Source organism: Rhinatrema bivittatum, chromosome 15, assembly GCF_901001135.1.
Source record: "Rhinatrema bivittatum chromosome 15, aRhiBiv1.1, whole genome shotgun sequence".
Classification (NCBI taxonomy): Eukaryota; Metazoa; Chordata; class Amphibia; order Gymnophiona; family Rhinatrematidae; genus Rhinatrema; species Rhinatrema bivittatum.
This window is the reverse complement of record NC_042629.1, coordinates 28,413,095-28,435,720: the sequence shown is the minus strand read 5'-3', so window position 1 is coordinate 28,435,720 and position 22,626 is coordinate 28,413,095. Positions and strand designations below refer to the sequence as shown.

The window sequence follows — 22,626 nt, the reverse complement described above, 5'->3', positions numbered from 1 at the left end:
GAACAACTTTGTCCCTTCAATACCAAGTACCTTTAATCTTGAAAACAAAATATTATGGTCCATGATATCAAAAGCTGCTATTAAATCCAAGAGGATAATTAGTCTGTTCTCATTTCAAGATTCCTTTTTAGATCATCTGTTAGTGCTAGAAGTATAGTCTTTGTACTAAAATCCTGCTGAAATCCGGACTGGCAGAAATCCAAAATATTTTCTTCTGGAATCTGTATAGCTAGATACCTGTGGCTTTCTCTGTTAATTTACCCAGGAATGGAAGGTAAGAAGCTGCCCACCTTGAATAGACCCTTTTTTTTATGATAGGATGCATCGCTGCCTCTCTTAATTTATCCTGGAAGCTATCTTGCTATTGATGATGCACTGATAATGTGTTGTATTCGGGTCAAGAGAACATCTCTACACCCTTTAATTAACCAAGCAAGACTAGGATCTACTAAGCTACCAGAAGATTTAGTTTTAGTGAATATGTCCTTGACTCCTATGAATAGTAAATCAAAGGAATCAACTCTAGGATCTCCATTTAATAGAAAGATAGAATCAACTGACTTTGGACTTCTAGAGTCCAAGATCTCCAGATATTTTGGAAAAACTCAGTGAAGGTATTGGCCACTAAGGTTTTGTTGCTCTGTACACTTAGTATTTTTGTAGAATATTATTGAAGATTAAGTTGCCCTACTAATAGTTATCTCTCCTTCAACCTTGGCCAGATCCTTAACTCCCTCCTGACAGTATCCCATTGTTTGACTTAAGGACAATCTCCCCACAGGAGGTAGAGAAAATCCTCCGAAGAATCAGTTGATCTGAGAGCTCATTAGACCCTGTCCTCACCAAGATTCATCTGTAACCTGAAACAGGACTTAGTCTCTTGACTAATCATCATAATTAATGCCACTTAGGCAAGGCTCCCTACCCCTATGCTAAAAAAGAAAAAGGTGGTTATCAAGCCCAACTTGAAGAAACCAGGTTCTCATCTGAAAATAATTGACAACTATTGTTTAGTCTCCAGCTTTCCCTTCTTGTCCAAGCTAGTGGAAAAAGTGGTTTACATCCAATAATTTAACTTCCTAGAAGAGGGCTCCATTTCCAATCTAGCTTCAGGAAAATCCATGGAACAGAATCCATCCTAATGGGCATCATTAACAGTAGCTGCCCACATGCACACCAAGGTAGTGACCCCTTCCTAGTCCTTTTCGATCTTTTGCTGCCTTTGACATTGTCGATCACCAACTTTTGATTTGATGTCTGAAATACTGGCATTGGAGACACTGCCCTCAAATGGTTTAATTTGTTCTTATTTAACAGTATGTAATCTGTCACATTGGCCAATAAACCATCCAGTTCAGAGATCTCACCTTTGGAGTATCCCAAAGCTCAATCTTCTCCCTGATCTTTTTCAGCATTTACATTCACCCAATCTATGACCTCATTTAATCCTTCAGCAATGAATACCAATTGTTTGCTGATGATATCCACCTCTGCATAAAAATGGGTTCAGACCAAACCTCATCCTTTGCCAGTCTCAATGATTGTCTTACAGAAGTAGCCCAATGTCTTTCAGAAGTAGCCCAATGACTTAGCAACCACAAACTCAAACTCCATTAAATAGGGACTCCTCTGGTTCAGTTGTCAAGGTTATTCCCTTCAATCTTTACTTTCCCTGGCAGGTACCCCTTGCAACCTAAGGAGTGAGTACAAAACCTAGGGGTTCAACTTGTTCAGAACCTCATGATGGAAACTCCTATCTCTAAGTTGGTAAGACTTCTTTATGTATCTGTGCCAGATTTGCCAACTGCACAGCTACCTTGCTACTGTGATACACGCAATAATCACCAGCCGAATCGACTGTTGCAACTCTTTATATAACAGTATCTCACAATATAACTTCTGCAGAATACAGCTACTAGAATCTTAGTAGGGGCCAAAGTAACTGATTGCATAGCACCAATACACCAGTTCCATTGGCAGATTTTTCAAGGTTCTATAGCAGTTATGAGGAAAATTTGCACATCTCTTGATATGCAAAAAAGTGTATTTTTTATTGAAAATGTATCACACTGTTTTTAAATTGCATTTTCCCCCTTGCGCCTAGGAGAACTTCTTACACCCTCTCCCTATTATGGCTATATGGGTACTCTCCTAGGTTCAAGCACATCACCTTTGTAAAAAAGGACGATAGTTGCCACCACAGTAACAGTTGCAAACAACAATAGAGGAGTGCAGATAGATGATCTAAGCAGACACATCCTTCTAGCTCATAGACAGCCCAATACAGAACAGTGCGCTCGGCTGAGCACACTCTTTAGCCCCCATTTGGCCACGCATATTAGATGCACTATTATTACCCCTTACTGTAAGGGGTAATAGCGCATGGAAAACGCATGGCCAACCACCCTGTAAACTTAGTGAACTGAATTCAATATCAGTTGTTACAATCATGGGTCAGAAAACCTCTTTTTTTATGAAACTTTATAGAAACCCAATAATCCTTCTTTATATTATAATAATCTTCTTCCAAAAATTGAAACTACTTCCTGTTTTGATCTTTCACATATGACTTAAAGTCAAATCATTGGTGTCTCATAGGGCCAATGATATGTATTGTTGATATGCCAAGTTAAACATGCCCAAAAGAACTTTTTCTCAAATGAAACAATCCACTTATCTGAGTTTTGCCCAAAAAGAAAGTTCATTCTTCTTTGTTTCTTCATTTATCAATCAACTTAAATGTATGGATCCTCTCAAACAAACGCCAACGACGTTTCGCTTATCGCTACATCAGGGCGATCTCTGCACACAAATATCAAAGTGTTACAAGAATACACTACTCCAAAATATATTCATATTTGTTTTCTTATTTCTTTTATGTACTCACGATTTTTGATCTTATAAGAGCGTAGCCTCTCTCACGCTCTGGCTGAGCTTTATTAAACTAACATGGCTATTCTTTCTTTATAAAGTGCTTTAATGTTCTTAGTGTGCCAATTGTTGATCATTTTTACATCTTTTCAAAAAAGTAATCACGTATATCCAATGCCTTATCTACTTACCTTTGCATAACGTGTGATGTCAGTCATAACAACCATTTAGTATTACCATCTTAAAACGTCATCATGTATGATCTTAATTTCATAAGCTATCTTCTCTTGTTTGGATAATGTTGATTTAAAGTAAAGTGCTCCATTCTATTTTACTATTTAGACCTGCTGGTTCTTCTGCATATGATTTAAAAATTTCATTAAAAAAGAGAGGTTTTCTGATCCAAGACTGCAACAACTGGTATTGAATTCAGTTCACTAAGTTTTCAACCAGTGCTGAGGTCTTTCCTCTGAAATAATAAATATTAGTTGAAATATCTTTATTAAGAAAAACAAAAAATTATTTATATAAAAAGCTTCAATAGAAGACACATGATTCCTATAAAACATTGTTGATTGTATACAAATATATATATGTTTATACTAGCTGTGTGTGAGAGAGAGTCTGTGTGAAGGAGTGCGTGAGAGACAGACATAGGGAGCCTGTTTGAGTGTGTATGAATGAGAGAGAACGGGAGCTTGGGAGAGTGTGCATGCAAGAGCGAGAGACCCTGTATGAGGGGATGTGTGTGTGCAAGAGAGTGAGGGGAGCCTTATGAGGGTGTGTGATTGTGCACTAGAGAAAAGGAGCATGTGTGTGAGAGAGGGAGGGACAGAGGGAGCCTGTGTGAGGGGCAGTACTGAGAACAGGTCAAACTCTGGGAATGGAGATAGAGTGAAAGGGGTTGAACCTAGAGGTGGAGGGGAGAGATACTTGCAGGTGGAGGAGTTGGGGCCTGAGAGGGCAAAGTGGACAGGAGAGTAGGGAGAGAGAGTGGAAGGGGCACTCTTACAGTGAATTTCTAGGGAAATTTTGCTTAAAATATTTAAAATTCTGCATCTTTAAGTAATAACTTTTTTCTGTATTAATTTAAAATGTAATTACTTAGACTGTCATGTAAATTGTGTTATTTTGACCAATATAAAGTTTGCAGAATTTTGCAGCATTTTAAGTTTTTGTGTGCAGAATTTTAAATTTATTTGCGCAGAATTCCCCCAGGAGTAGCGTATGTTGTCTAATTGGATAGCAGAATGTATTCAGTATTGCTATACATTGGCAGGCTTAGATATTGTGAACTCTATCAAAGATAATCAAGTTGGAGCAATGGCTTCATCCATTACTCAACTACAAACAGTATTCTCAAAGATATCTGCGAGGCTGCAACTTGGTCTTCAGTGCACACTGTTATGTCCCATTACTGTCTGGACAATCTATCAAAAAGTATAAGTAAATTTGGACAAGCAGTTTTGTATAGCCTGTTCACTCAGTAGTCTACTCTCCATGGTGGGATCCAGGTTTCCCTGTTTACTTAGTAGTCTACTCTCCATGGAGGGGTCCAGGTTACTTACTTCTATAAATATTCCTTTCTTACCATAAACTATGTTTTTCTTAGAATGAATTAGCTATGCTCAATATCCACTCACCACCCTGGAGAGTCAACTACCTAGCTAGATATCACTCTGAAATCGACTGAGTGCTCACGAGGCAATGCCCGCACAGGAATTTCTGCACATGCTCAGTAGAGCTGAAAGCTGCACTATCTAGGAGAGATAGGTCCCTTTGGTGCCACCAGATGTCACCCATATGTCATGGCTAATTCATCCTGCTATCTGTGGATGAAATAGAGTAAGCAAACTCTCTGTCAATCTAATTTATTACATCCTCCAGTTTCACAGTAATTTCTTTTAGTCACTCAGTCATCACCATCAAAAAATATTTGCAGCGTAGGTATGACACTGACATCCTCCTCAAGTAAAAACAAAGGCAAAGATTATTTAATTTTTCTGCCATTTCCTTGTCCTTCCCGACCACCTCTTTTACCTCTCTCTCATCTAGCAGACTTCCTTCACAGGTGTTTTGTTTCAAATGTAGTTTAAAACATTTTTATCTATTTTATTTATTTTTTAATTGCTTAGGCAATTGCTCTAAGCGATTGCAAGTCTTATATACATGATCCAAAGTAAAACAAATACAATTAACGTAAAAACATTGAAAGAACACTTGTAGAGATGCTGTCAAATCCTACAGATGTAAAACTAGAACTTTGTCATGGTTTTCTTTCTGTTTGCCTATGGCACAAACTATTCAGCTAGCATTTGCTCAAGTAATGTCTTCACTTACACTTTAGACCACACAGTTCGACACTTGGGTCTGGCAGGGGAGGAGAAGGAGGTGCTGCAAGGCTTGCCTCTCTCCTCCTGTTTAACTTCATGAGCAGGTGAATGAGAGGATTAAGGGGGTGCAGAGGGAGTGACTCAACAATTGCAGGGGAAGAGAGATAAATGGCGTGACTTGGAGATTGCAGAGGATGGAATGGAGTGAACCTACTGGGGATCGGGAAGGAAAGAGGGAGAGTGTACTGAGGATGTGGGATTGCAGGAAGAGGGAGGAACAGAGTGAACTGAAGATAGGGAAGGGAGGAAGTGAACCTTCTGGGGGTTGGGGGAAGAGAGGTACAGAATGAACTAGAGATTGGGGAAAGGATAGGAGTGAACCGATTTTGGGGGGCGGAGGGGAGAGAGTGAACTAGGGGTTATGGAGGCAGGGGAGATGGATGGAATTGGGGGCAGGAGTGAACCAGTGTAAGAGGGGTTTGTGGGAAGGAAGAGAATGAACTAGGCCTTTTGAGGTGTTTATGGTGGGGGAAGGGAATGAATTATAGGTTTGATGGGGAGGGAACCAGGATGAGCAAGGTGATTGGGTAGTTAGGAGGCAGTGAAAGAGAGAGATCAAAGAGACTTTGGAAGGGGGGGGGACTAAGGGAAAATGGGATGGAGATGTGATTTTGGAGGGGGGCTGTGACTTCATTCCTTCTCCACTCCAACTCAATCTTCCCTAGTCCTCCCTCTTTCCTCCTTTTTCTCATCCCATCCTCTTCTATTCCCAATATGCCCTTGATTCCTACCTTCCCATCCCTGATCCTTCCTCCTCCATCCCAACTCCTGACCCTTCTTTCTCCCTTTCCCTTTCCTTATCCTCTCTAAATCCCTCATCCTCTCCTCCTGTCCCCCTCCATCTTATCTCTCTACCCCTCCTGCCTAAGAATCCTTCATTTCCCTCTTTTGTGATTTCTATTGCTATTCTCAAATCCTTTACCCCGCTTCCTCCCCAGCCCCAATCATTAAGATTTTTTCCCTCAAATAAAGTACCAAATTAACTGGACACAGAAATGTCAGAAAACAACTTTATTTGTATATAGTTCAAATAAACATTATTTAAATTGAAAATATATGCATAATTGCAACAGAATTTGCCAACTCTTGCCACAGAATCTTAAATTCTGCCACAGGAAACTGAGGGCTCTGGTTATACTTCTTCCATTAGGCCTCCAAGATGCATGTTGTCTTTATTTTCCTTTAGTGCCATATATTCTGATTATCCTGTCTTATTTTTCAAACTTCTGGCATTTGCATACATACATTTTAAAGTAGATTTATTTGTATTTGTTGTTATATATATCCACAACCTGCTTATTATCAGATGATACAGGCAGTTTGGAAAACAGTAATGACCCAGTGGTTTACACATTACTTTCAACTAGTGTATATTATACAGTACTAAATGAGAGAAATTACTGCAATGTAAACACATCAATCTGACTAATTATATACAAATGTCAATCATAAGAAATGTGAAAACCTTTTATTACAGAACATATGATAAAATATGTATATATATATCTTAAAAACCTATATTTATCAATTATTTATTTGTATCATACAAAATTCCCAAAAAAACACACCAACTCTTATAATCCCATACTTTCACTATCTCATATGCTCACATCCACCTCATTCATAAAAGTACATAAGTACAAAAATTAATATCCAACACGGTGTGTTCTAGCGTTTCCTTTTCAGACATCAAGATGATTCATATAATTTCTCTGGGTGTCTTTCACTCTGCATAGCTTTCAACTTCACTCTTTAATTTTCTTTTAAGGGTTGCTTCTTCAATCTTGCCCTCAATCTTGCTCGCAACTCTTGATCGACAAGGGGCCCTTGTTTCGCACTAGCTGTGCTTCCTCAGGGGATGACTGCACTGTAAATATACAAACATAACCATTAATTTCATAATCCTTAAAAACAAAAACCCATAATTCCCATTAAACATTGTTACCTGACTCTAAAATGCATAACAACCATTATCTCCACAGTCTTCAAAATTGTCATTCCCACCTTTTATTCACTCCAAACCACTATTTTCGCGTCTTATCTCCTAAAATCTTAAAACCATGAATTTTACTCCTACAACACAGAAGAGTAGCCTTTTTATTTTAAGACAACTCAGAAGTTTGAAAAAAATTTTTGTTCATATCTATATAACAGAATATGATCAAACTTACTAGCAAAAAGCATTGTCACGCTTATCTCCAACAAACTCATTTTAAATGCAAAACTACTGATGTGCACTACGTTATTCACGTAGGATTTTAAACTTCACTCAACCAGTGAAAAACCAAATTTAAGATCATGTAACTTTTAACCCTCACAGCCCATCAAAAGTCAATAGAAAATTACATAAACGCAGACCACTCGATATAGTCATTAAGACCAAATGGTGTCATCATACGCCATAAATAAATGAAATGCTGTTCGCCTTGGCGCAACAGAAACATCATCCCCTCATGTCATTTTTAATTGTTTGGTGTCAAAAAATTTAATATCAGCAACCTCATGAGAGGCAGTTAACCAGTGAGATATTAGGGGAGCATTTTCTTTTGATCTATGAACGCTACTTTTATGTTCAATAATCCATTGTTTAATTTCTCGTTTGGTTTGCTTAATGTACATGTAAGAACAAGGGCATACTATCGCGTAAACAACAATACTAGAGGTGCATGTAAATGATCCTGGTATCACATAAGGATAAGTTAAACATTTATGAGAAAACTGCCGAATACATAATGTGATCACACACTGAACAACCATTGCATCTACTTTCACCTTGAACTTCTTCTCAAACACCTTGCACATCTAGAACTTGAACCAATCTACTACTTAAATTCTTCCCTTTTTTATGGCAAAAATTGGTTTCTCTATAAAATTGGATAGAGATGCCAATACAGGCCAATAACGTAGAATAATATGCTTCACTTCTGTCATATGAGCATGGTAAGGCAATGTACAAATCACATGGGATATGGATTCCTTGTTATTCTTAATAAGTAAATTTTGATGATCAGCATACAAGCCTCTTTTGTATGCTTGTTTAACGCATTGACGGGGATACCTGTGACTAATAAACCTTTGTAATAATTCATTAGAATGCTATTTATACATGGCAATTGAAGAACACAGCTGCCGATATCTCAAAAATTGCCCGCTAAGGATGATTGCTTTAATACAATTAGGGTGGAGACTATGGAAATGCAACAACGTATTTTTATCTGTAGGCTTACGGTAGATTGAAGTACTAATAGTGAGATTGTCTTTATATACCATAACGTCCAAAAAAGGCAGCTTAGTTTCATGATGTTGAAAAGAAAATCTTAAATTTGGATCCAAACTATTGATCCATATTTCAAAAGACTGTAGCATATCCACCCCACCTGTCCACAGGAAAAACACATCTATATTGTAGGAGTAAAATTCATGGTCTTAAGACTTTAGGAGATAAGTTGCGAAAATAGTGATTTGGAGTGAATAAAAGTGAAGGTGGGATTGCCACATTTGAATACTGTGGAGATAATGGTTGTTATGCATTTAAGAATCAAGGTAACAATGTTTAATGGGAATTGTGGGTTTTTGTATTTTTTAAGGATTATAAAATTAATGATTATGTTTGTGTATTTATAGTGCAGTCATTTCCTGAGGAAGCCCAGCTAGGGCGAAACAAGGGTCACTTGTTGGGCAAGATTTGAGTGCAAGATTGAAGAAGCAACCCTTAAAAGAAAAAAAGAGTGAAGTTGAAAGCTTTGCAGAGTGAAAGACATCCAGGGAAATTATATGAACCATCTTGAAGTCTGAAAAGGAAATGCTAGAACACATTGTTGTTGGATATAAATTTTTGTACTTATGTACTTTTATGAATGGGGTGGATGTGAATGTATGGGATTGTAAGAGTTGGTATGGTTTTTGTGAGTTTTGTATAACAAATTTTCATATAATTAATGTCAGATTGTTGTTTACATTGCAGTAATTTCTCTCATTTAGTACTATATAATATAAGCAGTTTGGAGTCATTTTTATCTGCATGCTCTGTATTTAAATACACCTGGGCTTTTTCCATTTTTACAGCCCCCTCTCTGTGGAGACATTCTAAGTTACTTGGTTTGCCAGTATCCTTTTAAGATGCCTCCTCCCAAACCATGTGCTGCTGAGTGACTGGTGGCTTTCCTTATTTAAAAGTTACACTATCTCCTTTTTAAAAGTTAGTTCTAATAACCTGGTTCCAATCTGATTAAGGTGGAGTTCATCTTTTCGGAATAGGCTCCTTCTTCCCCAGAATATTCCTCTGTTTCAGCCTAGCGGTTAGAACAGTGGGCTACGAACCAGGAGACTAGGGTTCGAGTCCCACTGTCGCTTCTTATGACCTTGGGCAAGTCACTTTACCCTCCATTGCCTCAGGTACAAACTTAGGGGGTCATTTATCAAAGTGTGCTATATGGCGTTTTTGCATGCATTAAGGCATTTTCGCATGCGTTAAAGATGCTTAACACATGCGAAAATGTCTTTAACACATGCGAGACAGAGAGCGAGCCTAGCCGTAATGCCCTCATACTAGGTAGGTATTTATACCTCTATACGAGGCCCACCTAAGTGAGGTTTATGGATTAGTGTAGAGTTAGGGTCCACTTTTACATTCAAAGTGAGACGTACGAACCGCTCTCTTGTGAAGATTTGATGACCTTCGGAGTGAGGAAACTCATCCAAAGATGAAATTTGTGCGTGTTCTCTCAGCCTAGCTTGATGGACTCTCTACCTGAGTAACATCATGCTAGGTTGAGAGAACATTGCACAGATCTCATCTTTGGGTGAGTTTCCTCACTCCGAAGGTCATCAAATCTTCTCAAGAGAGCTCTGTTCTGTTCGTATGTCTCACTTTGAATGTCAAAGTGGCCCCTAACTCCTACACTAATACCTAATCCTCACCTCGAGTGAATAGGTGGGCCTCATATAGAGGTATAAATACCTACCTAGTATGAGGGCATTATGGCTAGTCTCTCTCTCTCTCGCCCTGATAGCTAGGCTGGCTGTCCAGCAGCTTAAAATACTAAAAATGGTATTATTGCAGTTTGCGCTAATACTTATGCGAAGTGCTAAGATAAACTGCATATTACCATAAAACACACCCCTTTTCTTATTGCATGCGATATTTAGTGCATTTTGATAAATCCAGGCCTTAGATTGTAAGCACTCTGGGGATAGGGAAATACCTACAGTACCTGAATGTAATCCACTTTGAAGTGTGCACCATTCACGCATTGAGACTCTGGAGCTCAGATTGCCTCTGGGGTTTTGCACTTGGAACAGGGAGCATTTCTGAGAATGCAACCCTGTAAATTCTGGATTTCAATTTCCTACCTAAATTCAGCCTTCAGAATCCTTCCTCCTGCAACTCCCATATGTACCATGAGAGCCAGCTCCTCCTCAGCACTCTCTAAAATCGTATCTAGACACATGAGGTCCATTACTTTTTCAACAGACAAGGAAGTTACCAAGCAATCCTTATGCCAAACAGCCATCCAAATGAATAAATCACCTACTTCTAGGCATGGAACTCTGGAGAGAGATCCTCAGTGCAAGAAGATAAAGCATCACCTGGAGGGCAAGGCCTATCTACTGTATCACTTCCTGCCTCACCAAGTGATGATCTCTTGCCAGGTGACCTTGCTCCTCCTTTGTAGCAGATTGGAGTTGGAAAACCTCTACTACATTACTGAATGTCTTCTCTACATTTCTCTGTCTGCCTCAGCTCATCCAGGTCTGCCACTCTGGCCTATATAGATTGAACTCATTCTCTGAGGCTAGGAGCTCCTTGCACCGAGTGCACACAAACATAACTTCTTATCAACAGTTGATAATCATACTTGAGGCATTTACCGCAAAAGACTGGATAGCTCCTATCTCACTGCTGGTCTTTCTGCTTCTTAATTTGCTGAGTTGCTAAAGTCTTAAAAACTGATAAAGGAGTAGGTATATCTCATTTTTATTTAAATGTGATTAGGGTTTTTTAATTTATTTATCAGGAATCTTTTAAATCTATGGATTTAAATTTTGATATCTAAATGATGATAGTGAATGACCAGCAACAGGTCTAAAATTAGTCAATCACTAAAATCATGATTAATTGAATATTATTCTAGCTCACTAATTGACTTATTTTGATGATTTTCCTCCTAGTGGGGGTAATAATCTATCAGAAAAAATGACTGGGATGAGTAAAAATCAAATCAAAATCAGTAAGTAGTTACCCAGGATTTAGTACTCAGATCAAGTAAGTGATTTTGCAAACTCACAGTTCTAACATGGGCAGACAAATACTAACTTTTACTAGCTCACAGAATTAATCAGTGTACTTTCCCACAACTCAGACAATTCTAACAATGGCAAACAAATATCTGTTTAAATTGTGCACTAGTTTTAAGGTATTAATAGTTTAACTGTCCAAGAATATTTTTCTTAAGATTTAAATGCTTTTTCCTAGCAAGTCCAGTTTACCACCAGCAGGTGAAGGTTCCCTGTCAGCACTATAAGAACATAAGACTTACCATACTGGGTCAGACCAAAGGTCCATCAAGCCCAGTATCCTGTTTCCAACAGTGGCCATTCTAGGTCACAAGTACCTGTCAGGATCCAAAGGGGTAGATAGATTCCAAGCTGCTTATGCCAACAATAAGCAGTGGATTTCTGCAACTCTACCTGAATAATGGTTAATCGACTTTTCCTTCAGGAACTTGTCCAAACCTTTTTTAAACGCAGCTATATTAATAGCTTTCACCACATCCTCTGGCAACGAATTTCAGAGCTTAATTATACATTGAGTAAAACAATATTTTCTCTTATTAGTTTTAAATGTATTACCTAGTAACTTCATTGTGTGCCCCGAGGTCTTTGTTCTTTAATGTCTACTCGTTCCATTCCACTCATTTTACCGACCTCTATTTTATCTCCCCCCAGCCATTTCTTTTCCAAGCTGAAGAGTCCCGCCTCTTTAGCCTTTCTCTTTACCTTTTCTAATTCTGTATCTTTTTTGGAGATGTTGATCAGAACTGCACACAATATTCAAGATCAGGTCGCACCATGGAGCGATACAGAGGCATTATGATCTGTTTTATTCTCCACTCCTTTCCTAATAATCCCTAGCATTCTTCTTGGCTGCTGCTGCTCACTGAACAGAAGATTTCAATGTATTTTCAGCAGTGACTCCTAGAATGTTTTCCTGAGTGGTGACTCCTAATGTGGAACCTTGCATTGTGTAGATAGTTTGGGTCACTCTTCTTTAAGTGCATAAAATTTCATTTGCCATTTGCATGCCCAGTCTCACAGTTTTGCAGTGTCCTCTTGCAATTACTCACAATCCATTTGTGATTTTAACAACTTTGAATAATGTTATGTCATCAGCAAATTTGATCACCTCGTTTGTTTTTCCCATTTCTAGGTTGTTTATAAATATATTAAAAAGCAGTGGTCTCTGAACCAGATCTCTGGGGCTCTCCACTATTCACCTTTCTCCACTGGGAAGATTTACAATTTAGCCCTGCTCTATGCTTTCTAACTTTTAACCAGTTGGCAATCTACAATAGGACAATCCACTCCCTTGTAAACTTTCATTAACTTTCTAATCTGTCTGTCCTGTAAAACACCTCCTACATTTTGTATCCTAATGGGAAAGCTCTTGAGATTTAGATGTGCAGCTTTTCCTGACTGATTTCTAATTCAATATGGGAAATTGTTTCTTGTGTACTATTAGCATGTTTTTGATTGGCAAGAGTCTGCAGTGGCCAAAGATGTTGCTATCATTTTTCATTGCTTTCTTTTTCCCTATTGTTTTCAATGGACTTTTCTCCTAATGACAGTCATTAATTCTTGTATTGAAAGCAGAAGCACTGTGTGCTATTACTGACATCTCTTGGGTATTATAGTGAAGGGCAAGTACATGTTTCTCACACTCTATGAACACATTGCATTTGTCTTTGGACAGTGTGCAGCATTATAGCACAAACTTACTTTGTCTGCCTTTTGTTAGATATCTTTTCATACAACTACGTGTTTGCAGGGGAAGATATTTTTAAAACTTCTAGTGAATTTTACTGCTTGTGAAAGGTCTTCCTTTTATATACAGAAACTGGTGCAGCATGATTAGTGCATGCTTACCCTACCACAGTTTCTCAATTTACTCTGGCGGGACTGTTTTTAAAGTACCTTCAAAGTATTTTATTACCTTTTGTTCTCCAAGTCCCAGTATACCAGCTATCGCTTGTAAAGTCAGTAGCATTTTAAATTCTGTCCGGTGGCGTTTTGTTTTTCAAGATCCCAGTATGCCTTGAGCAGTAAAATATTTCTGTTTTATATCCAGATCAGAGCAGTATGGACTCAGAGATAGATAAGGAAACTTACAGTGGCTGGCAGAATAAAGAGTAGTATTGCTCACTACCTCTTCATTCCCTGCCATGCAGAATCCCAATTCCTACATTTCTTTCCTTGATCTTTGCCTTACATCTCTTGTTCTAGCTACCACAGATCTATGGTTGCTCTGTCTTCAATCTTGTGTGTCTTCCTCTGACTGATTCCAACCCCCCCCCCCCAGTGGGGGGGGCATGTATGTATATCTCTCTCTTGTTCTGCACATATCTGTCTCAGGACCCATGCTACTTTCTGGCTACCATAGCCCTTTGGTTCCACAATGTACTTTCTCGGAGGACAAGCAGGATGGTAATCCTCATACATGGGTGACATCATTAAATGGAGTCCCAATACGGAAAACTTATGTCAAAGTTTCTAGAACTTTGACTTGCCACGCTCTGCATGCCCAGCAAGCTCTGTACCAAGCGTCCATGCAGGGTCCCTCATCAGTCTCTCTTTTTCCACGGAGCAGTATCGTGGTTGTGATCTCTCTTTCTGCCTTTTTGGCCTATTTTGTAAAAAATTTCTATTTTTCGCTTTTTTGCGATATTTTTTTTTTTACCTGCGTTCTCTGGGTCCCTCTTTGTACTTCCTATAGTGTTCCTAGTCAGGGTTTTCATTTATTGATAATTATCCTTTCATGGTCGATCTTCTGTGGCAGCGGTATTTCAGTGCCCGCCGGCCTTCAACGCCAGCCGCCATAGATTTTGATCTTGCTTCCCATTTATTTCGCACCTTCATGGCTGCATTTGGTTTTCAGCGATGCCCTCAGTGTCAGAGGACCGTGTCCATCATGGAGCCACATGATGTATGTGTCCTCTGCCTGGGGGCATTGCATGATATCCAGGGCTGCCACAAATGCTCACTGATGGACCAATTCTTCAGATCGAAGGACCTCGGAACTGCACCGATGGACACTGAGCCATCAGCATCGGTGGGGCCGTCTGCTCCTTCAGTGCCATTGGCGGATGGGGCGCTGGAGACTGACCACTGTCGGGCTCCTCCAGACTGAGGACATCTGGTTCCTCGTCATTGGCCTTGGCACCAGGGAAAGACAGGGCTGAGCATGGAGGGAAGCCAAAGAAGCATTGGCATTGGTCCCCATCAATGCACGGTGCTGGGAATGGGGATGCACCAGTTTATGCTGTGAATCCCCCGAAGCAACCCTGTGGCAAGGTGGGGGTCCGTGACTGTCTCTACCAGTTCCGATGCCAGTCACCAATCCTCCTCTTAGTTCCAAAGAGGATATGGTCAACCCTCCTCCCTCCTAGTTAGTGTTGGCATCGGCAGTGTTCAAGGAGCAACTTGAGTGGTGAGTCCAACTGGTGGTCGAGTGGATAATGCAGGGCATCTGTCGAGTGTCACTGATGGCACTAGAACTGGCACTGTCCATCTTAGAACCATTGTTAGAGAAGCCCAATGCACTCATCAATGCGTTATCGACACAAGGCACTATACCTCCCCCTGCCGATATGGTGACCATTGCCAGTACCTCAGAGAAGGAAGTTCCACCCAGGCCAGCTGAGATGCCAAGACCTGCAGCCCCCCCCCCCCCATCCAGCTTCACCAGTGCCTACACCTTTGGACGAAAGCTGAGCACCTAGGGCCCTATCCCCTGTCAGTTTCAGTGAGGTGAGGGTTCCTATGATCCCTGGGGGATAACCCCATGGACTCCTCTGATGGCTCTGAGGGTCTCCCCTCAGACTCTTCTCCAGAAGAGCGAAGAAAGTTTCCATCTGAGAACTTAACCTTTGCATGTTTTGTGAGGGTGATGGCGGAGGCCATCCTATTTTTACTGAATGAGGAGGATGCCAGGCACAAAATGCTTGAGATTCTCCAGTTTGTGGAGCCTCCTAAGGAGCTTGTGGTGGTCCCGGTACAAGATATCCTTAAGGAGTAAATGTTGAGGATATGGGAACACCCCCCTCACCTCCTGTCAATAAGAAGGCAGACTGGCTTTACCTCATCCAGAAAGCTCTTGGATTCGATAAGCGTCAGCTGCCCCACCAGTCGGTAGTGGTCAAATACGCTCTTAAGAAAGCCAAGTGGTCTTCGACCCATTTCTCTGCACTCCCGAGGAAGGAAAGACGCTCTTGGGAAAAAGATGTTTTAGGGAGCCATACTCATTGCCTGCATAGCTTCCTATCAGCTCTTCATGAGCCCAGTACTTGTGAAGCATCTGCATGTAGGTTCAGGAGCTGGCTGAGGAGCTGCCTCAGCAGCAGCAGGGCACCCTCATGTCTGGTGCATATGGGCCTGGAGTGCGGGAAACACAAGTTCCAAGTGACCTACGATGTTTTCGAGATGGAATTGAGGGTCTCTGCAGTGGGAATTGGTGCCCTCAGAATGGCATGGCTGTGGGCCTCTGATCTCTGACTTAGAAGCACAGAAAGGACTCGCTGATGTGCCATGTTCTAGGGAGAATCTTTTCAGAGAGAGAGAGTGAGGGACGTGGTGGCCCATCTCCTGGACTACCATAGAACTCTCCACCAGCACTCCGGACTCGTTGTCCTCAGGAGATTGTCGAGATTGGGGCAGAGGAAAAGTTATACCAGAGGAAGTACTACCCTCCGCCCCCTTACTACCGTCTACAGCATCAGGACTCCCGTGGTTGTCCCAGGCAGCAGAGAGCCCCCAAGCCAGTGCCTCAGTTAACTCCAGGGATGAGGTTTTGACTGAGTTTTAGGGAGCGTTGTACAGTTGTGCCTGTACCCAGGATGATGGATCCACCGGTAGGGGGCAGGCTGCAGTTCTTTGTGAATCAGAGGCCCAGTATAACCTCAGACAAGTGGGTTCTTTCCGTCGTCTGCCAATCAGGTGTCCCACCAAATTGTCCTCCAAGCCCATTTTGGGCACCTGGAGCACATCTGGAGGTACTTCTAATGGAGCTTTCTTCCCTCTTAATGGCCAGAGTGGTTGAGCCTGTTCCACCAAGGCAAAGAGGGTGGGGAATTTACTCCAGGGTACTTCCCGATTCCAAAGAAAACAGGAGGACTCAGTCTTATCCTAGACCTAAAGGCCTTGAACAGATTTGTCAAAAAAGAAAAGTTCAAGTTGGTTTCCCAGGGCAAAATGAAGCAGTCCAGATCTATTCATGGGCTTTGTCCCATGGGATGGTCATGTACCTGGCCGGGATGGAGAACATAATGATGGACAGACTAAGTCATGCCTTCAGACTCCATAAGTGGTTCCTGGACCAGGGGGTAGCGAATCGGATATTCTGCCTCTGGGGGAGCCTAGACATGGATCTTTTCGTGTCACCTTGCAACAGAAAGATGCCTCATTTCTGCTCCCTGTACAGGACTAATGGCAAATCAGCCTTGGACGCCCTTGCCCGCCATTGGGGCAAGGGTCTTCTGTACGCATAGCCTCCGATTCCCTTAGTGGTGAAGACTTTCTTGAAACTTCTCAAGGACATGATCCTCATAGCCCCTTTTTGGCTGAGACAGGTCTGATATCCACTCCTACTGGAGTTGTCTATCTGAAGACCAGTCAGTCTGGGGACTTCTCCAGATCTCATTACGGAAGATCAAGACAGTTTGCAACATCCCAATCTCCAGGCAGTCACTCACAGACTGGATGTTGAGAGGTTAGTTCTGCAACCTCTTAATCTCTCAGAGGATGTGTCTCGGGTTCTTGTGGCTTCTAGAAAGCCTTCCATTAGAAAGTTCTATGGTATGAAGTAGAGGAGGTTTTCCGTGTGGTGTGAGCAGAAGACCTTAGATCCGTTTTCCTGCCCCACACAAAAACTTTTTGATTACCTTCTACATCTGTCGGAGGCTAGTTTGAAAACCAAATTCATTAGAGTTCATCTGAGTACAATTGGAACATACCACCATGGTGTAGATAGTACATCCATCTCTGTGCATTTTGTGTGGAGCCTGCTTCAATTGAAGCTTCCCCTGAAGCTTCCTGCTATGTCTTGGAAACTCAACGTGGTGTTAGCTCACCTGATGAAAGCTCCTTTTGAGCCACTGCACACCTTTGACCTGAAGTACCTGACCTGGAAGGCGATATTTTTGGTGGCGGTCACTTAGCGTGCAGGGTCAGCAAGCTCCAGACCTTAGTGACTTATCCACCTTACACTGTTTTATCATGACAGGATGGTCTTGCATATACAGCCTAAGTTCCTGCCTAAGGTGGTGACAGACTTCCATCTTAACCAGTCCATCATCCTGCCAACATTCTTTCCCAGGCCCCATTTGCACCAAGGTAAGTGAGCCCTTCATAGTTTGGACTGCAAGTGAGCCTTTGCCTTCTATCTGGAGTGACCAGACGTCCATAGACAGTCCACCCAACTTTTTGTTTCTTTTGATAGGAATAGGTTGGGCATTGCCATTGCCAAACAGACACTATTGTATTGGCTAGCAGATTCAATCTCCTTCTGTTACACCCAGGCGGGATTGCATCTTGGGTGCGATGTCAAAGCTCATACTGTCTGAGCCATGGCATCATCGGTGGCCCCCTTGTGAGCAGTTCCTGTGAAGGAGATCTGCAAAGCTGCGACGTGAAGTTCTCGCCACACATTGCTTCGCACTGTTGTCTGGATAGGGATGGCCGATGTGACAGCATGTTTGGTCAGTCTGTCCTTCAGAATCTGTTCGATATGTAGAAGCCAACTCTCTCCCACTTAGGGCTCTTTTGGGTTCAGGCTGTCTCCCCTTCTCTTACCAACAGCACCATTGTTGTGCCTGTAGGCACCTGGTTTGGATGTCTTTTGGTCTTCCTTCTATGTTGGGGAGCAGCCTGAAGCTAGGGATTCACCCATGTGTGAGGACTACCATTCTGCTGGTCCTCAAAGAAAGCAGAGTTGCTTACCTGTAACAGGTATTCTCCGATGACAGCAGAATATTAGTGCTGACGACACCCGCCTGCTACCCTGCAGAGTTAGGTTTCTCCTATTTTTTAATTTATAATTCTATGTTATAAGACTGAAGAGGGATCTCTCATGGATACCTGGTATAGGGCATGCTGAGCATGCCCAGTGTGGCATTAAAGTTCTAGAAAGTTTGACACAAGTTTTACGTGTCGGGTCTCCATCTAATAATATCACCTATGTGTGAGGACTAACGTACTGCTGTTCTTTGAGAACACTTGTTACAGGTAAGAAACTATTTTCTTATCCTATGTATTTTCTCTCTGATTTGTCTTTTTCTGTCTTCCCAGTTCTCTGGCCTGTGTCTCTCTCTTTCCACTTGCTGTGCACTGGTCCTTTCTTTCTCTGGTTTCTCTATGCCTCTTGTAATGGGATTGCGGGATAGAACTGTGCAAGTTTGACCAGTACTGCTCTTTCTGTTCAAGAAATCATAGGTGTGTTGGGATTTGGGGAGCACTTAATGGAATTTATATTTTATGGTATTTACCATTTAAGGATGTGTGAGTAAATCCATCTCCATGCTTCTTAGGTTTTTGGCCTTTCTATTGAAACAGTCAGCAGTGCTGTCTATTAGTGCCAAATTGTGATGGTGGTGTTTGTAACATGGATGTGTCCTAGGAATTGAATTCGGATCATTATGTCCATTAAATGTAGGCAGCTATATGGCTTTTAATTATGACAACTATATGACTTTAAATCGCTGCTGACTTGAGCTAAATTTCAGTCTGTGGCCTGGAAATGAAAGGCTCTGCAATTCTCTACCAATTCTGTTGATCCATTCCCTGACATTTGATGTTATCTTCATTATTCCATTGGTAGACGGTCCATGATCTATGCTATGTAGGTACATTCTTTTTTTTTTTTTTTAAGGTGAATGGGTAAGGTTAATTTGTGTGTCTCTTCCTTTTCTTGCAGGAGGTTTTCACAGAAATGGAGGAGAAATATGGTGAAGTTGAAGAGATGAACGTTTGTGATAATCTTGGTGATCATCTTGTGGGAAATGTATATGTGAAGGTAGGGATGCAAATGATGATGCTCTATAAGCAGCTGGAATACTGGAGAATAGTCTCCCAGAGTATATTTCATTTTCTATGAGAAAGGTATTGCTGTGCAGAGATTTAATGTGAAGCCATACAATAAATTATTTTATATTTGTGGTGAGTCATTTTGCATGACTGTGGTGAGGTATTCTGCTAGCATGTAGCTGCTGTTTAGAGATCTGTAGCATTCATCTTGTTCTGGTTTTCAATGCACACCTCCCAACAGGAGGTTTTTTGGTGTTCTAGGGCATGTTCTAGATGAATCTCATTGAAATTTGGTAAATGTCTTGCTGAGATGTTTAGTAGTAATGTCAAATTTCAGCAAGATTGTTAAAATGGAAGGGCCCCAGAGGCATACTGACAGTGAGATCAACAGTGAGTTCTGATGAGAAGAGAAGCAGCAGCGGAATAGAGTTTAAGGATCTGAAGTATGGCTTCTGCATGTTAGTATATTAGCGTACATGTTGATTGATTATTTTTTGTATGGTGAGTTTAATGGGGAACTGTCCTAGTTATGCTCCACATTTATTGTTGGAGTGGGATGAGTGGTGGTTTGTGAATGCACAGTATATATTTACGGAACTTGAGGTGTAGGGTTTATAACATTTGTCTTATGCATACTATAACAAGAATGAACATCATTTGTAAGCCAGGTTCTATAGGATATCATCACAGTCTCTCAAACTTAGTGTTCTTCTTAATGATTGCATTGACCCAAGCACCATCTTTCCTGCAGCTTGTGTGGTGTATTATATACAGGCATCATCAAGGTGAGCTTGGAAGTTTTTTAATCTGGCAAGTAGTTCCAAAACAATTAGGACTATTTCTCTGAGCCTGATATTCAAAATGCACTTAGCAGGATAAATTGGACTTATCCAGCCACAGTCACCGGGTACCACTTAGCTGGATAAGTAACTCAAGGGCGAGAATGGACGGATCGGGGACAAGTTTAATGAGTTTGTTGAGCTATCTATCTAACTCCGATATTCAGCCAGATCTTATCCAACTAATTCTGGTTGGCCCATATACCTGTCCTAAGGTAAGCCAGATAAATTTATACAGCTAACTTTAAGATAGCATATTATATTTGGCGGTATAGCCGTGACATTGAATATCCTGGCTAAATTGCTGAGTCATACAATGACTGAATATGGACCTCTCTTTTTAGGTCACAGATTACATCTCTTGGTCCTTGATGAACTTTCTCTTTCTTTCTCTCTCTTCCTGCACCAGTAATGCTGTTTTTATGTTTCTCCTTTACCACTGTGCCTGGTATTTTAGCATCAAGCTTTTTATTGGTTGGTCTAGGAATTAATTATACTCTGATTTATGTGAAGAATGTATATAAGAAAGAATGACTAATTGTAAACACAAGTAAGAAATCGAAAGTGGGAGCTAGGGTGTGTGTAGAGCTTGATTGACTTGCTTGGCCTTCCCCAGTCTAAATGGTATTGTGCTGTCCTTGATCTTCATAGAAGTGACACATTTGAAAAGAATCAGACAGTGATTGTGTTTTCCTTAATTTCTTATCGCCCATGCCCAAGTGGGTTATGTCTTTCCAGCCTGCAGGTGGAGACAGAAAAAAAGCTCAACACGACCATTCCCCTTTCGGGGGCCTGGTGGTGCTTTCAGCTCTTCAGTATTTTTCTGCTCTAGATGGACTGGTGCTGCAACTAGGAGTAGGCCGCTCCCAGGAAGCCTTTATTTCCAGGTTCCCGGTGGAGCATAGGCAAGTATTAGGGGCACTCCTGGTGGGACTGATTGTCCCTTCCCTGTTGAGTTCCTGCACCAGTGGGTCAAGCAGCAGGTGGTCCATAGTGACTTTATTCACTTGGTGGATCCAGCAGGAGCTTCTGGCAGTACTCTCCTCCTCTATTTTTGGAGAGCAATATGGAGAGAGTAAAGTTTTTATATATATATATATATATATATATTTTTTTTTTTTTATTTTTTTTTTTTTTTTTAATAAAAAAAAAAAAACCTTATAGCACAGCCTTTTCCCTGGACTTCCTCCCGGTCTGCTATGGTACTGTGCTATGTTTAGACTTAGGGGGTCTGAGTTGATCACTCTCCCTCTACTTGCTTCCAGTATGTCTGTAAAAAGAGGAATGCTCGGCGACACAGTTAAGTCACAGCAGCTTAGCGTGTCAGTCGATGCTTTCTGCTTGGCATGGGAGGTGCCAGGCAGGTAGATGCAGTCCACAAAGGGTCAGCACTCTGCCAAAAGCATAATTGAGTAAGTGGGTTTCCTAGTCCCTGGCCCCTACGATGGAAGGCAGCACTGTAATGCATAAGGAACAGGGCCTAATTGCCACTCTTGTTTTGGCAGGCTCAGCAGATATTTTATCGCTGCTTCACTCCAAAAATAAATAATAAATCAAGCATGCCAGGCTCTTTACCTTCCTCTTCTATGCAACATTTCCCCATACAACCCACCACAAAAGAACAATCAATCATGTACGCTAATACAGTATCATGCAGCCATATTTCAGGGAAGAATCAAGAAGATATGGCAGGGGGTAGGGGGCAACTCCCAGCTGCTTACCTAAAGCGGTTATCCTGATCTTGCATGGTGGCAACAACAGCAGCCAAGAAGAAATTCAGCAGAGGGCTTGCAGCCTGTGGCCACATGCTCAAGACCCTGCCCCCTTCTTCCACACGGGCTTCCAGTTACTATGGAAGCCCATGCAAGAGGCCGGCCTTGAGCTTGCAGCTGCGGGCTGAATTTTTTAGTTTGCTGCTGTCACCATCAGGCAGGATCAGGGCAACATCGCTTTAGGTAAGTAGCTGGGAGACAGGTCTTGATAGAGCATAGCAGCAGCAGCAGCAACAACGCTGTATCGCCTATAAAAATTTGGCGCTGGAGGCAGTTGCCTACCCCTAAATCCAAGCCTGTCCAGCAAGACTTTGTAGATCCCAGAGGGCTGTCAAGCCCACTCCATGTATGCAGGACACCTCAGAGGCAGAATCTGGACTTGTCTTTCTAGAGCAGAATAGCAGGGTTATGCCCTTGTCTTCATTGTATCCCTGCTGTAAGCATCTCGTTGTGGTT

General features: G+C 41.4%; 1 protein-coding gene across 6 annotated transcripts in view; it reads left to right on the top strand.

Moving 5' to 3' along the window:
* Positions 1 to 22,626, top strand: part of LOC115076799 (splicing factor U2AF 35 kDa subunit) — a 250,072-nt gene that overhangs the window by 154,521 nt on the left and 72,925 nt on the right. For 2 of the 6 annotated variants that reach the window (XR_003852869.1, XM_029578696.1), the window contains exons 1-2: positions 10,489 to 10,916; positions 19,450 to 19,548. The exons of 1 other annotated variant lie outside the window; for it this stretch is intronic. Coding sequence is in view for 4 of the 5 variants with exons in the window: in XM_029578696.1 (XP_029434556.1) it covers positions 10,581 to 10,916; positions 19,450 to 19,548 (435 nt within the window). In the remaining variant the exon portion in view is untranslated. Of the gene's footprint in view, positions 1 to 10,488; positions 10,917 to 19,449; positions 19,549 to 22,626 lie in introns of those variants that run through there. 3 more of the 6 variants (XM_029578698.1, XM_029578695.1, XM_029578694.1) reach the window with 2 other exon arrangements.